Below are 15,100 nucleotides of genomic sequence, written 5' to 3'. Positions count from 1 at the left end.
AAATGCTCTCACATAAACAACTGAAATCTTTTTCTCTCACACACCCTACTGAAACACTCTTATAAACACTACTGAAACACTCTTACATATACTACTGAAACACTCTTATAAACACTACTGAAACACTCTTACATACACTACTGAAACACTCTTACATACACTACTGAAACACTCTTACAAACACTACTGAAACACTCTTACAAACACTACTGAAACACTCTTACAAACACTACTGAAACACTCTTATAAACACTACTGAAACACTCTTATAAACACTACTGAAACACTCTTATAAACACTACTGAAACACTCTTACATACACTACTGAAACACTCTTATAAACACTACTGAAATGTTTTTGTCTCAAGCACACACCTGGAATTATTTTTCACTAGTATGTATAAACGGATTTCACCTGTGTGTGTGTGTGCGTGCTTTTTACACGTGCGTGTGAGGGACAACAATTTCAGTAGTATGTGTGCAAAGATTTCAGTTATGTGTATGAGCGCATCTTACCATTGTGTATACGAGCATTTTACCACTATGTGTAAGAGCATCTTACTAGTGTGTGTGAGCGATGCTGCATTCCGGTTCCGGTATAATCCCCGCCCCTTTTCAGACAAGTTTATTTTTATTTTTTTTAAAGCCAAGTTGTGGACAAAATGTCTGCCGACAAGTAGCTTAACCGAGGCGGGAGCTCCACTTCATAATTTGAGGGCTTCAGCGGAGAATATAAGAACACTTTCAATGCAACAAGGGTCGGGCTGCAGCCATGGGTCTCCCCCGCAGGACGCGGCACCTGAGCGGCCACACAGCAGTGCCTTTCTCCTCCCGACAGCCAAGCAGCCTGGAGCACTCGTTCCATTGCGAGGTTGCACCGCACACATGCAACGTTTCAGTTCATGGACATCGGGGCAAAAGGAGGAAAAGGTAATTAGACATTATTTATTTCTAAATGATTGTTGAATCACACGAAATGTAAGACAACATGGCATTGTAGTGAGCTACAATGGTAACATGTCGAAATGTGAGTCACGTCGTGTTACGTCAGTAGCTAATCATATACTAATGATAATGGATTACATTTATTTAGCGCTTTTCTATCGACTAGATAAGGGGTCCCCAAACTACGGCCCGCCAAAGTCCAACATCCGGCCCGCTGGAAAAAAAAAATTGTTTGTATTATTATTTTCAATCTGTCTTTTTTAATTCATTTTTTGGTGTCCCCTAGCCGCTCAGGCAAATCATATTGTCTACAAATGCATTTCCCTGTATGACTTATATTGTCTTAACTGTTTTCATGTGATCTGATTGTTACATTCTTATTTCAGAGTCACCACACAGCTGCATGACCATTTCAACAAAGACGGAATAAACAACCTCTGGATTCATGGAACTTCTCTGCACACAAATATATTAATTGGAATATTCAATAAATTTCACATAAACATATTAAATATCCTTTTTTTTTTTTTGCTCAAAAAAGGTTCCCTATGCCTTATTATTTATATACTTTTCAATGCTTCTTGCACACAAATATATTAATTGGAATATTCAATAAATTTCACATAGAAACATTGTGAATATTATTTTCAACAGTGTGTTGAAAACAACCTTTTTTGGCTCAGAATGGTTCCTTATGTCTCATTATTCATATACTTTCAATACTTGTCGGTGTGTAATTCCAGACATAGATGTAAACATTAATGAGACAACAATGAACATTTTTCAACAAGTGAACCCACTTGAAAATGATGGCAACTATGGAATAGACATTTTCACTTCAATTCTGCACTTTATTCAGTGGACAACATGGGAATTATAAGGTTTGTTAAAATGTTTTCTTCACTTGTGCAGTGTATTCTGCGAATTAACATTTTGTTGAAACATTTTGTAAAAAATAAATAAATAAGGAACCTGTTATACAGACCTGTATGAAGTTGCCCACTTTATTATTGCAAATATCAAAATAACACTGCAATACGTTTGTGCTGTGAACATTTATGTTTCTACGGTTGAGGTTTTTAAGTTATTTTATGTTCTGACTAGTAATGTCATCCAGCCCCCACCACCACACACACTTTGTCAAAATCTCCCCAAACTTGTCCCAAACACTTGTGATACACACTTTTTTTGTCTTATGATTATTGTATTTAGGTTAGGGGCTAGGTGTAAATATTAACACATTAACTTAAACTATAATTTTAGACAAACAATATCTATTGTCTGACTACAAGAAGCATTGAAAAGTATATAAATAATTAAGCATAGGGAACCTTTTTTGAGCAAAAAAAAAAAAAAGGATATTTAATATGTTTATGTGAAATTTATTGAATATTCCAATTAATATATTTGTGTGCAGAGAAGTTCCATGAATCCAGAGGTTGTTTATTCCGTCTTTGTTGAAATGGTCATGCAGCTGTGTGGTGACTCTGAAATAAGAATGTAACAATCAGATCACATGAAAACAGTTAAGACAATATAAGTCATACAGGGAAATGCATTTGTAGACAATATGATTTGCCTGAGCGGCTAGGGGACACCAAAAAATGAATTAAAAAAGACAGATTGAAAATAATAATACAAAAAAAATTGTTTTCCAGCAGGCCGGATTTTGGGGACCCCTTATCTAGTCGATAGAAAAGAGCTAAATAAATGTAATCCATTATCATTAGTATATGATTAGCTACTGACGTAACACGACGTGACTCACATTTTGACATGTTACCATTGTAGCTCACTACAATGCCATGTTGTTTTACATTTCGTGTGATTCAACAATCATTTAGAAATAAATAATGTCTAATTACCTTTTCCTCCTTTTGCCCCGATGTCCATGAACTGAAACGTTGCATGTGTGCGGTGCAACCTCGCAATGGAACGAGTGCTCCAGGCTGCTTGGCTGTCGGGAGGAGAAAGGCACCGCTGTGTGGCCGCTCAGGTGCCGCGTCCTGCGGGGGAGACCCATGGCTGCAGCCCGACCCTTGTTGCATTGAAAGTGTTCTTATATTCTCCGCTGAAGCCCTCAAATTATGAAGTGGAGCTCCCGCCTCGGTTAAGCTACTTGTCGGCAGACATTTTGTCCACAACTTGGCTTTAAAAAAAATAAAAATAAACTTGTCTGAAAAGGGGCAGGGATTATACCGGAACCGGAATGCAACATCGCTCACACACACTAGTAAGATGCTCTTACACATAGTGGTAAAATGCTCGTATACACAATGGTAAGATGCGCTCATACACATAACTGAAATCTTTGCACACATACTACTGAAATTGTTGTCCCTCACATGCACATGTAAAAAGCACACACACACACACAGGTGAAATCCGTTTATACATACTAGTGAAAAATAATTCCAGGTGTGTGTGTGTGCGTGAGACAAAAACATTTCAGTAGTGTTTATAAGAATGTTTCAGTAGTGCTTATAAGAGTGTTTCAGTAGTGTTTATAAGAGTGTTTCAGTAGTGTTTATAAGAGTGTTTCAGGAGCGTTTATAAGAGTGTTTCAGTAGCGTTTATAAGAGTGTTTCAGTAGTGTTTATAAGAGCATTTCAGTAGTGTATGTAAGAGCATTTCAGTAGTGTTTATAAGAGTGTTTCAGTAGTGTATATAAGAGTGTTTCAGTAGTGTATGTAAGAGCATTTCAGTAGTGTATGTAAGAGCATTTCAGTAGGGTGTGTGAGAGAAAAACATTTCAGTTGTTTATATGAGAGCATTTCAGTAGTGTATGTAAGAGCATTTCAGTAGTGTTTATAAGAGTGTTTCAGTAGTGTGTATAAAAGAAAAAGATTTCAGTTTATGTGAGAGCATTTCAGTAGTGTACGTAAGAGGTAATTCTGAATAATGTCCCTAACGGCCCCTCATACACACTCCTCTCTTTCACTTTGAATGCATACCTTACCTCGTTAAATATAACGTTAAAGTCACAAAATAGGCACCACAGAACTCTTCTGCGTTTTCTCTAGCAAAGCAGGTGTGTATTAGGTGTTGCGGAGCATATTTACGATCTATTCGTCACACTTCATTATCATTTGTTTATGAGTGACCGCAAACATTGAAGTGTCATATCTGCATTTGTTAATTTGTTTGCAAGAACAAATACATTGATAAATGGGAAACATTAACATGTGTGTGTGAGTCGTGTGTGTGTGGAGTGCCATAGCCCAGTGGTCCTCAAACTGTTTTTGCCACCACAAGTACCACCTGAGAATACACTTGGCACTTCAAGTACCACCATAATGACCCACATTAAAATACCGTAGCGTAGGCCTAATAATTCATTAAAAAACAAGACGGAGGTTTTATTTAACAAATAATACTTTAATACTTTTGGCTAGAGATATTAATGGCTGATAAATGCTTTAAAATGTAATATAGGAAATTATCGGTATCGTTTTTTTTATTATCGGTATCGGGGTTTTTTTTGTCTTTTTTTAAATCAACATAAAAAACACAAGATACACTTAAAATTAATACACCAACCCAAAAAACCTCCCTCCCCCATTTACACTCATTCACACAAAAGGGTTGTTTCTTTCTGTTACTAATATTCTGGTTCCTACATTATATATCAATCTATATCAATACAGTCTGCAAGGGATACAGTCCGTAAGCACACATGATTGTGCTTGCTGCTGCTCCACTAATAGTACTAACCTTTAACAGTTAATTTTACTCATTTTCATTAATTACTAGTTTCTATGTAACTGTTTTTATATTGTTTTACTTTCTTTTTTATTCAAGAAAATGTTTTCAATTTATTTATCTTATTTTATTTTATACTTTTTTTTTTTTAAAAAGGACCTCATCTTCACCATACCTGGTTGTCCAAATTAGGCATAATAATGTGTTAATTCCACAAGTGTATATATAGCGGTATCGGTTGATGTCGGTATCGGTAATTAAGAGTTGGGCAATATCGGATATCGGCAAAAAGCCATTATCGGACATCCCTACTTTTGGCCACTGTAAAATTACACAAAATTTGAACAGTAACACAGTGTTTGAATATTTAAATTAAGTGATTATTTGGCGTACCACGAGATGGAGCCTGCGTACCACTGGTGGTACACATACCACAGTTTGAGAATCACTGCCATAGTCTATGCAAACTGCATTAGAGAGCGCTGTTGAAGCAATGAGAAGCCTGGCTTGGAGTCACAAGCCATGATAGAGGATATAGCTTTAACACTTCTTTGTTGAATTACGATGCAAAATGTATTAATTGTGCAGCCCAAACATTCAACAATACTGTGATAATAATGATCACCGGGATCATTTTGGTCACAATAACTGTGATATGAAGTTTTCCTATCTTGACTTACGAGTAGCCCTGCGATGAGGTAGCGACTTGTCCAGGGTGTACCCTGCCTTCCGCCCGATTGTAGCTGAGATAGGCTCCAGCGCCCCCCGCGACCCCAAAGGGAATAAGCGGTAGAAAATGGATGGATGGATGGACTTACGAGTATTGCAACTTATGAGCATTTTGAGATACGAGCAGTCTCTTGGCTTATTGATATGCTTTAAGTTCCAAGCATAAATTTGTGGTGAGAGTCTCCTCACCACTAGTTGCCTTACCACTAGTTGCCAAAGGATAGTCAGAATGAACCCTGTAAGATCCGCCCCAAAACCTCCGGTTTTACCCGCTAGCAATAGCTTATAGCTAGGGATCGACATAACTTTGGAACCGTGTTGCCGACTTGGCGACGCAGTTGGCGCATAGCACTGCTAGTCTGCACCAAACTGAAGCAGGAGCCAGCTTTTGTGAAGTGAAGTAAATTTATATTACACTTTTCCTCTTGTCACTCAAAGGCTTTAAATAGTGAAACCCATGATCTACATCTTCAAGCTACATTTAAACCAGTGTGGGTGGCACTGGGAGCAGGTGGGTAAAGTGTCTTTCCCAAGGACTGAACTATTGTGTCCTTGGGACCGTTGACTGTTGTGCCAGCCAAAGACATTACAATAATATCTGAACAGCGATCATTAATCCATTAAAATATATCAAATATCAACAATAAGGCTGCTGATGGTAAGTTTGAAGGAGAAGCATCTGGAAGGAGATACCATAGAAGTTTGCTCGCCAGGGTAAATGCTGCACATTATTATCCCTTTACATCATAAAACTACTGTAATTGTTTATAGTGCTTTCTATAGTATTGTTTTATACAATATTTATTATCTAAAAGTCAGTTTTTTCTTTTTAAAAAGGCATCTTACAAAATTGTGGTGTTTTGGTGAGGCCAAGCATAGATTAAATTGATTTCAATTAATTTCAATAGCAACGTTGGTTTGAGATGCAAGTGTTTTGAGTTACAAACTCGGTCACAGAACTAATAAAGCTCATGAGTTGAGGTACCGCCGTGTGCATGCGTATTTGCTTTCCTCATCAGTAACCTCCAAACAGGCTGGAAAAGTATTCAGTCTGTATTGGTGTTGGCACCAGGGTGCATTTGTTCCATAGTGGAATGAACTGGAATTGGTTGTTCACCCCCAAAATGCTGATAGTGTAAGTTTAGTTAATATATCAATGATTAGCAAAGGAATATGACTTACAGCCATTGTAAAATGGCAACTTGTTTAATGAATAGACTGGAACCTTTGAATTTATGCCAAGAATCTATGCTGAATTATACATTTCATCACGATTTTTTTACAGGCAACTGGTATTGTTTTTTATATTTTTTCATTAATTTACAATTTGGTATGTATTTTTATTACATGACAACTGACAATACACTTGTGTATTCACAGGTGAAACCCAACATTTATTGCTTTTTTCTAAAAAGCATTTACAACTTTTCAGACATATTCTGTTTAGGTTTAAAAAGTTTTTCTCCTCTATCTTACATTTTAAATGTGTATGCCCTTCTGAAATGTTGTGAACAGTCAGATAGAAAAACTTCAGGATATTACCACCAATTTATCATGTCACAACTTTCAGAAGTCTATGTATGACAACTTTAAAGGTGAGTAACGGTAATCGCTGCTCAGTACTGTTAGTCAATTTCCGATTAAAAAAAGGAAGCCAAGAAGTGTTTTTTCAGATTTTAGAACTGACTACGACTAAGGCCCTGTCTACATTAAGCCGGATAACTCCTTAAACAAATAATTATTTAGCTTAAACCCTGTGTCAGCCACACTAACCCATCGTTTAAGGTTCCCCTACTTGGATAATTTTTTAGACGGGTAAGTGCACCGTGTATTTCTTGAATCTCCAGCTATTAGCTCTATGCGGCCTCATCGATTGTATATAAACGGAGTTCGGAGAGGAAGTGACGTCAGAAAGACCGCGCCCCACACAGGAAGTGACATCAAAAAGACATATACAGGCGCTTGTGGAAATCACATATGAACCTTAAGAGAAAGAAACGGGCGATTGCAGCTATTTCGGATACAACACATCTCAGACGGCAACATAGCAATGTTGAGCAACGGCTTCGGATAAGGCCCGGAAGAACGGCAGCTTGATGGGATACGTTTGTCAACGAGTGTGTTGTGACGGAGGGACGGCAAGAGAACTTTCGAATGTCCAGGTCAGCTGTGATTCTCCTTAGCGAAAAACTTTGTCCATTTGTCGAAGGGTAGACAACGAGAATGCGGGCTCCCGTGGATGTGAAAAAAAAGGTTGTGTGTGCTTTGTATTACCTGCCATTAGCATAGCAAGCTAGCACAACAGTAAAAGCAGACTTCTCTTGCCCCGTTGTGCGTATCGATTCGCTACCGTGCTGGTCCCCTCTCCTCCAGTGTGCTTCACCGGGATGTCGAAAGTGAGCGTCCATGTTGGTGATGTGTTTGTCGGCAATTTTTTTATTTACAAAGCACATAGCAGCACTATATGCTCACTTGGGGCGTGCCTTTAGCATCCTCTCTGACCTGAAACCTTCACCCTACAACGGCCGCATGCTGTCCTCCGTCACGTCCGCTTTTCCTCCACATAAACAGCGTGCCGGCCCAGTCATATAACATCTATGGCTTTTGGAACTCAGTGCACACACAACAACCTATCTGGATTTGATAAGAGATTCGATAAGGAATCGGTTCGATAAGAGGATAATGGGCTCAAACTTGATAATTTCTTAACGAACATCATCCCTATCAAGTACGACCGCCAATTTCAGCCTTCAAGCACAGGCAAGATTGCAAGAATGGACAACGAAGGTGAAGGTAAGAGTGAGGAATGTCCTGACCAGATATCTAGATCCCTAGATTGATTGTTGTAAAATGTTTATCACATTGGTTACTTTCACCCGTCCATTAAAGATATGATTTATGTATGATGGCTCAGGTGTGATTCACTACAATAGGGCTAGTCTAACAGCTGCTGATGGTGAGGCAAGCAAGGTTTACTGTTAAAAGAAATGCGGCAATAGGCTACGTTGAAACACAGGGTAAGGATACACTTCGAGGTCAGAGGTGACTATGACCTAATTTATATGCGCGTCTGCCATTTTCCGTGCATGCGTACTAGGTCGCGTTGCACCGGCGGACGGAGGGGGAGGGGGTATTAAACGATGGCATTGTGTGTGTGTGGACAGGGATAAGGTTAGGTGGGATATAGCCTGTATAACCTTACCCGGCTTAGTGTAGAAGCAGCTTAAGGCAGCATTGGGAGGATTTTTGTTTTGGGGGGGAGCTAGAGACCCAACTGACGAACACTGCTCCTCTGCTCTCCCTACTTCATTGACAAACCACAGTTTGACGCTGGATTCTCCAATATTCCTCCAAACCAATTATTTAATAGACTAAAACAAACCTAATTTAAGTGACTGAATTATAAATTAGAGATGCACCGATCAATATCGAACCATTTCTTTGAAAAAATATGTGACTGCCCAATGCCAAATAATGCCTTTCAACGCTGATCACAAAAGCATAACCCTTATGGCTGATACTTTATTTTTGATCCCACTGCTGACATACGCGACGAGCAGCTAACTGTACCTCCATTGGGGCAAATAAACTACATTTCTTGCAAGTACTATTGTCATTGGAGGAGGCAGAACATGTTACATACCAAGTAAGAGCAGGCAGGTTAAAAGCATGTTAGTCACTAAACTATCCGCTAAGTTATCACGAAATAACACAAAGAAAAAATCGTAATAAACTTAAAGAAGTCGAGATAGAAACTTGTTACAGCAGAAAATGATCAGGTAGGAAGAATACATTAAAAAGTAGATTAATAAGAGTCTAACTTATTAATCTTGATTCTAACTACTACTGTGTAGTAGCAAAGCAAGAGGATGGTTCGATCCGTATATCAGTAGTGTCAATTCCAGGGGGGTGGTGTCAGTATATAATCAATGCTAGCATGATTAAATCGATATCAGTTTTTTGTCGTTTTTGTTCATGTTTACAGATTTAGGGAAATAGTCTGGACACAGGAGGACTTTGAGGGCAAAAAACAAATGATTCAAATGAGTAATAGGTGATAGTTTTTGTTTAGTTATTGGCTATATTTTATAACAAATAGTTTAAATATTCTCTTGATAATACACTGTCGTCATGTGTTTTTTTTCCTGATTATAATTGTGACTAAAAGTCACAGTTAATACACAGCGGAATGGGCCGATTTCACTTATGGATTATCTTCATCAGAATAATCATCTTAAAACCCTGATTGAAACAGTCACAGTATGAATAAAACTGAAATACATTTTAGTCAAAAAACTTTAAAACCAAATTAAAAACTATTGTCAAAATGACCACTGACTGCATGGCCGTTACAACAAACACAAACCCAAGTTGACAACTACCTGACTAATAAACAAGTTGAAGTTATAGGTGGAGTGGCCAACAATGTCTCCAGAGAATTAAACCTAATGAAGCATATGTGGAACATCCTCAAGCACAAGGTGGAGGGGTGCAAGGTGTCTTAACCAGCATCATGATGTCATCAGGAATGGAAGAGGATTCTAGGGACAATATGTGCAGCTCTGATGAATACCGTGCCCAAGAGGATCAGATGGTAATAGAGCTCACTCAAAATACTGACACTTTGGCCACCGTTTCTATGTAGACAATGTGTTATGACAGTAAATCTATACTGCAGTACACTTACTACAGTAAGTTATATCCTAGTCTGATTTCCATAGTGCTGTCTTTTGAGAAGATACAATAAATTATCACGCATACACAAACTGTTGCTTCCGTCTGAAACAACTCTGCGGGCTCTGCATTTCTGTAGCGAGCTTTACAGGCTCTCTCACAGTCAAACTACAGTGGGCTCTTTGAGCATCAGCTGCCCATAACAAACCCACACGAGTGCCAGTCTCACACAAAGACACAATGTTACTACAACCAACAGGGCCACAGACCATTTATCCAATGTGGTTCTGGCAGTGGAGTTATTTGTTTCGATATAGATGCTTTGTTTATCCACAAATTATCAGCAGGGTGATTGGATAATAAACAGAGAAGGAGGCACAGGGGGACATTTTTGGTTGAGAAAGCTGCTTAAGCACGTTCCTCTGTTTGGAGCATGAGACCCCACCAGAGTGACCGAGCGTCCAGTGCTGAATCAGCGTGTAGCCCGTTGTGTAATCTCTCAGACACACATACTCAAGATTAAATGGCATGGAGTGGGATGTGTGTGTGTTACAAAGAAGGTTGATCAAGAAAGGGAAACAGAGGCCCAGAGACATGTCACAGTGCTTTGTCTTTGTTGTTTAAAGGCTTGGCCTCTTACTGCTGAAGGGGCCTATAGTTGGCCTACAAAACTAGTCTCTTCAAATAGAAGATACTTAGAAATTGACAATGGTTTTGTCAGGGAAAAAACATTTATATTCAAGCATACACGGCGGTCACAGTATACAGACTCAATCTACACCTGCTGTTTCCCACACATTCATTTATTTGTGGCGGCCCGCCACGAAAGAATTACGTCCGCCACAAATGGAAAACATGTTTTTTATTTTTTTTTGTCCTGTACAGCTTCTCAGGCAAATCATATAGTTGATGTAGATGCCCCTATAGGCTGTTCAGATTTACTTTACAAAAGAGAAGTGTAGGATACTTCTCTTGTTGCCTTATTTGTATTTGACCACTACTGTTTTCTGTTTATTTGTTACTGACTGTAGCAGGACACCTCTGCCTCTGTTTCACTTTATGTTGCTGGTAAACAATATGGTTGTAGTAGTAGGCTAAAGTTAAATTATATAGTATGCACTAATTAAAGGGGCAGCGCTTTAAGAGACATTTTAGCTTTTATATTTTATAAGATATATTTTTTGTAAGAACCACAATTAATAAATATATTTCAGTGAATAACTTATTGTTCAAATCTGTAAATAAATATGTACATAAAGTGTTGTAATTATATTGTAAAATGGATGGATGGATGGTTGGACGTTTAAAACAAAACTGTTATTAATTAGTAAGTATACATTTTTTGAGCCTTTTTAGAGAAAATCATATCATTGTAGTAAATTATGCAAATTATTCGATTATGTCATGGTGACCACGCCCATAGCCACGCCCCCACCGCCACAGGTATCTTGGCAGTTTATGGGAAACACTGCATTCTGAGAAACAAACCCCTAATTCATAAGAAAGGGGTCTCTTGAAGAGGTACATAAAAGGTAGCATGATCAACAGGTAAATTAAAATAATATCAAAGTCCAGCAAAGTAAATATAATCAGTAATAATTTCCAATCTAAGAGCATAACTTTCCCAATACTGCTGTCACTAAATTAATAGGAAGCAGAAATATGCAGACCATTGCAAAAAACAAACATGAAATGAGACAGTAAACTCTATGATAAGTGCACATTCTAGCACTCAAATCTACTGTATACAGCAGGTAACTAATAAATCTTAGCTGTGAATTGTACATCTATAAAACATATTTCTATTCATAACAATGAGAGACAGACCAGACTGATTACGACACTTTCAAGTACATTTGTAAAACAAAACACATTGAAAAGGTTTTCCCCCCAACAACATTGGTTCTGTTGCAAATGCTGATACAAACTGAGCATCTAACAGCAATGTGTTCCATGTAATTAAAATGTAAGCAGATGAAACAATGCTGCAAATAGTTATGTATGACAGAAGTGTCCGAACTTTTTCCACCGAGGGCCGTTTACAGAAACATTCAAGGATGCAGGGGCCACTTTGATACTTTTGTACATTACAGATGCTAAAGAGTTTGACACCCGTACACAATTTTTGACCTCTCTTCTTGACCAAATTGGTGCAGTTCAGATAAATTTGTTGGTTTTCTGACATGGACTTGTTTTTTGAGCATTGTCCACATGTTCTCAATGAGCTTTAAGTCAGGACTCTGGGATGGCCATTCTAAAACCTTAATTTTAGCCTGATTTAGCCATTCCTTTACCACTTTTGACATGTGTTTGGGGTCATTGTCCTGTTGGAATACCAAACTGCGCCAAAGACCCAACCTCTGGGCTGATGATTTCAGGTTGTCCTGAAGAATTTGGAGATAATCCTCCTTTTTCATTGTCCCATTTACTCTCTGTAAAGCACCAGTTCCATTGGCAGCAAAACAGGCCCAGAGCATAAAACTACCACCACAATGCTTGACGGTATAACGGGTTAAAGGACTCTCCTTTCCTCCTCCAAACATATTGCTGGGTATTGTGGCCAAACAGCTCAATTTTTGTTTCATCTGACCACAGAACTTTCATCTAGAAGGTCTTATCTTAGTCCATGTGATGAGCAGCAAACTTTAGACAAGCCTTAAGGTGTCACTTCTGGAGCAAGGGCTTCTTTCTTGCATGGTAGCCTCTAGTCCATGGCGATGCAAAACACGCCTGACAGTGGACACTGACACCTGTGTTCCAGCAGCTTCCAATTCATTGCAGACCTGCTTTTTGGTGGTTCTCGGTTGACTCTTGATCATCCTGTCCAATTTTCTCTCAGCAGCAGGTGATAGCTTGCGTTTTCTTTCTGATCATGGCAGTGACAAAACGGTGCCATAAAATTTATACTTACGAACAATTGTCTGCACAGTTGCTCTTGGGACCTTAAGCTGCTTTGAAATGGCTCCAAGTGACTTTCCTGACTTGTTCAAGTCAATGATTTTCAGATCTGTGCTGAGTTCCTTTGACTTTCCAATTGTCGCGTTTGTAACCGAGTCTAATGACTTCATCACATGAGCCCTATTTAAATGGGCTTAGAGAAGTCAACAGGTGTTGTCAATCATAATCACTCACATGAAGTTAAGAGGCCATGCCATGAAGCTTATTTGATTTGATTGTAACTTTTCTACATCACCAAAATTGATAATGTATGTCGCTGTATGTATACTTTTGACCCAGCAGATTTGGTCACATTTTCAGTAGACCCATAATAAATTCATAAAAGAACCAAACTTTATGAATGTTTTTTGTGAAAAACAAGTATGTGCTCCAATCACTCTATCAAAAATAAGATTTGTAGAAATTATTGGAAACTCAAGACAGCCATGACATTATGTCCTTCACAAGTGTATGTGAACCTTTGACCACGACTGTATATTCCTGGAAAGTCAATAAAAATCGGATGGTTTTCTGAATCAAACATTAACATCAAAGCTTTGGGTTACAGGCAACAAAGCAAATTATTGTAATATCTAGCAAAATATATATAATTACTAATGGTTTTGTTGCCAAAAAAAAGGAGCTGCAGTAAGAACACACATTGGACACCTCTGATGTATGATGTAGTGTTTTTTAAATGCTGAGCAATACTAAAATGTTGAAATGTAAAAAAATAAATAAAAAAAAAGTGTATGAATTACAAGACAAAACCAATGTGAAAATAACATATGCTTCCTGAGATATTTTATAAGTGTGATTCGTCAAAACACAACAGACAATGAAGGTGTCACATACAGATGTTTTGCCATAACCGCTGCATTGCGACATTGTTGAGCAAATGATTATTTTGAAGTATATCAACAGGTTGACTTGCAAACCTTAATTAGTCAAGAGCTGAAACTTGTTTTGCTCAGAATACAGTTGGTCTTCAGTACCTTCATTCATTGCAAACAGCGCCGACACAGCAGTCGAACCGTGGCGAATTGCATAGAAAGAAGAGTATATTTCTGTGTCGCCGGTGATATAACATTTTGAACCAGCATTATTCAAATGTTTATGCAACTCGGTAGTACCGTTGGTGTGTTTGGAAAAGTTCGGCGTGCCTCGCCAGCGGATAGTACGTGACGTTTGTGTGCGACCGGCGAGTAAAGTTCAGAATGACAGTAGTCCAACATACCAGAGTTTGTTCATACTGCAGCGCCCGCTGGTCGGAGCCGTCCGCGGCCATGCTGAGCTCCGTGTGGCCGCCCGACTGGAGGTAAACTTGGAGCTTGGAGGCGGAAGGAAAGCGACTCCAATCAGTCTCTGTGCAGGCAGTGGTTATAGTAATTGACAGACGTGTGTCTCTTTGACAGAATTCGTAGGTGAACTCCAACTGAAGATTGCCTCCCGCGTACAGTGACTTTCCTTCATTTTATACCCTCAAGTCACACTGTGAGGCGGGACTTCGGCCCTAAGAGGTAGATTCGACACTCCCATCTGGCGACTTACTTCAAGGTTTTCCTATCGCAACTACCCTCTCTATGGTTTTGATTTATTTACATGTTGATATTTTAGGAACACGTGATAAAGACAAAGACAGGTTGCCAGGAAGGAACACTTCTGGGTAAAGTTTACCCAGAAGTGTTTTACCCGGTAAACTAATCATTCATACTTGCCAACCTTGAGACCTCCAATATCGGGAGGTGGGGGGAGGGGGGGCTTGGTCTGGGGGTTGGGGGAGGGCGTGGTTATTTACAGATATAGAATTCACCAACTCGAGTATTTCATATATATATATATATATATATATATATATATATATATATATATATATATATATATATATATATATATATATATATATATATATATATATATATATACACTACCGTTCAAAAGTTTGGGGTCACCCAAACAATTTTGTGGGATAGCCTTCATTTCTAAGAATAAGAATAGACTGTCGAGTTTCAGATGAAAGTTCTCTTTTTCTGGCCATTTTGAGCGTTTAATTGACCCCACAAATGTGATGCTCCAGAAACTCAATCTGCTCAAAGGAAGGTCAGTTTTGTAG

The 15,100-nt window shown here is 38.6% G+C and overlaps 1 protein-coding gene across 2 annotated transcripts in view; it reads right to left on the bottom strand.

Moving 5' to 3' along the window:
- Positions 1 to 14,723, bottom strand: part of clcn2b (chloride channel, voltage-sensitive 2b) — a 333,131-nt gene extending 318,408 nt beyond the window's left edge. For both annotated transcript variants that reach the window (XM_062067936.1, XM_062067937.1), the window contains exon 1: positions 14,225 to 14,723. In XM_062067936.1, coding sequence (XP_061923920.1) covers positions 14,225 to 14,275 — 51 coding nt within the window. In that variant the 5' untranslated portion in view covers positions 14,276 to 14,723. The remainder of the gene's footprint in view (positions 1 to 14,224) is intronic.
- Positions 14,724 to 15,100: the final 377 nt, after the last annotated feature.

The sequence above is a fragment of the Entelurus aequoreus genome, linkage group LG13 (genome assembly GCF_033978785.1).
Source record: "Entelurus aequoreus isolate RoL-2023_Sb linkage group LG13, RoL_Eaeq_v1.1, whole genome shotgun sequence".
Lineage (NCBI taxonomy): Eukaryota > Metazoa > Chordata > Actinopteri > Syngnathiformes > Syngnathidae > Entelurus > Entelurus aequoreus.
The sequence above is the reverse complement of the archived record's forward strand: the minus strand, read 5'-3'. Positions and strand labels throughout refer to the sequence as shown.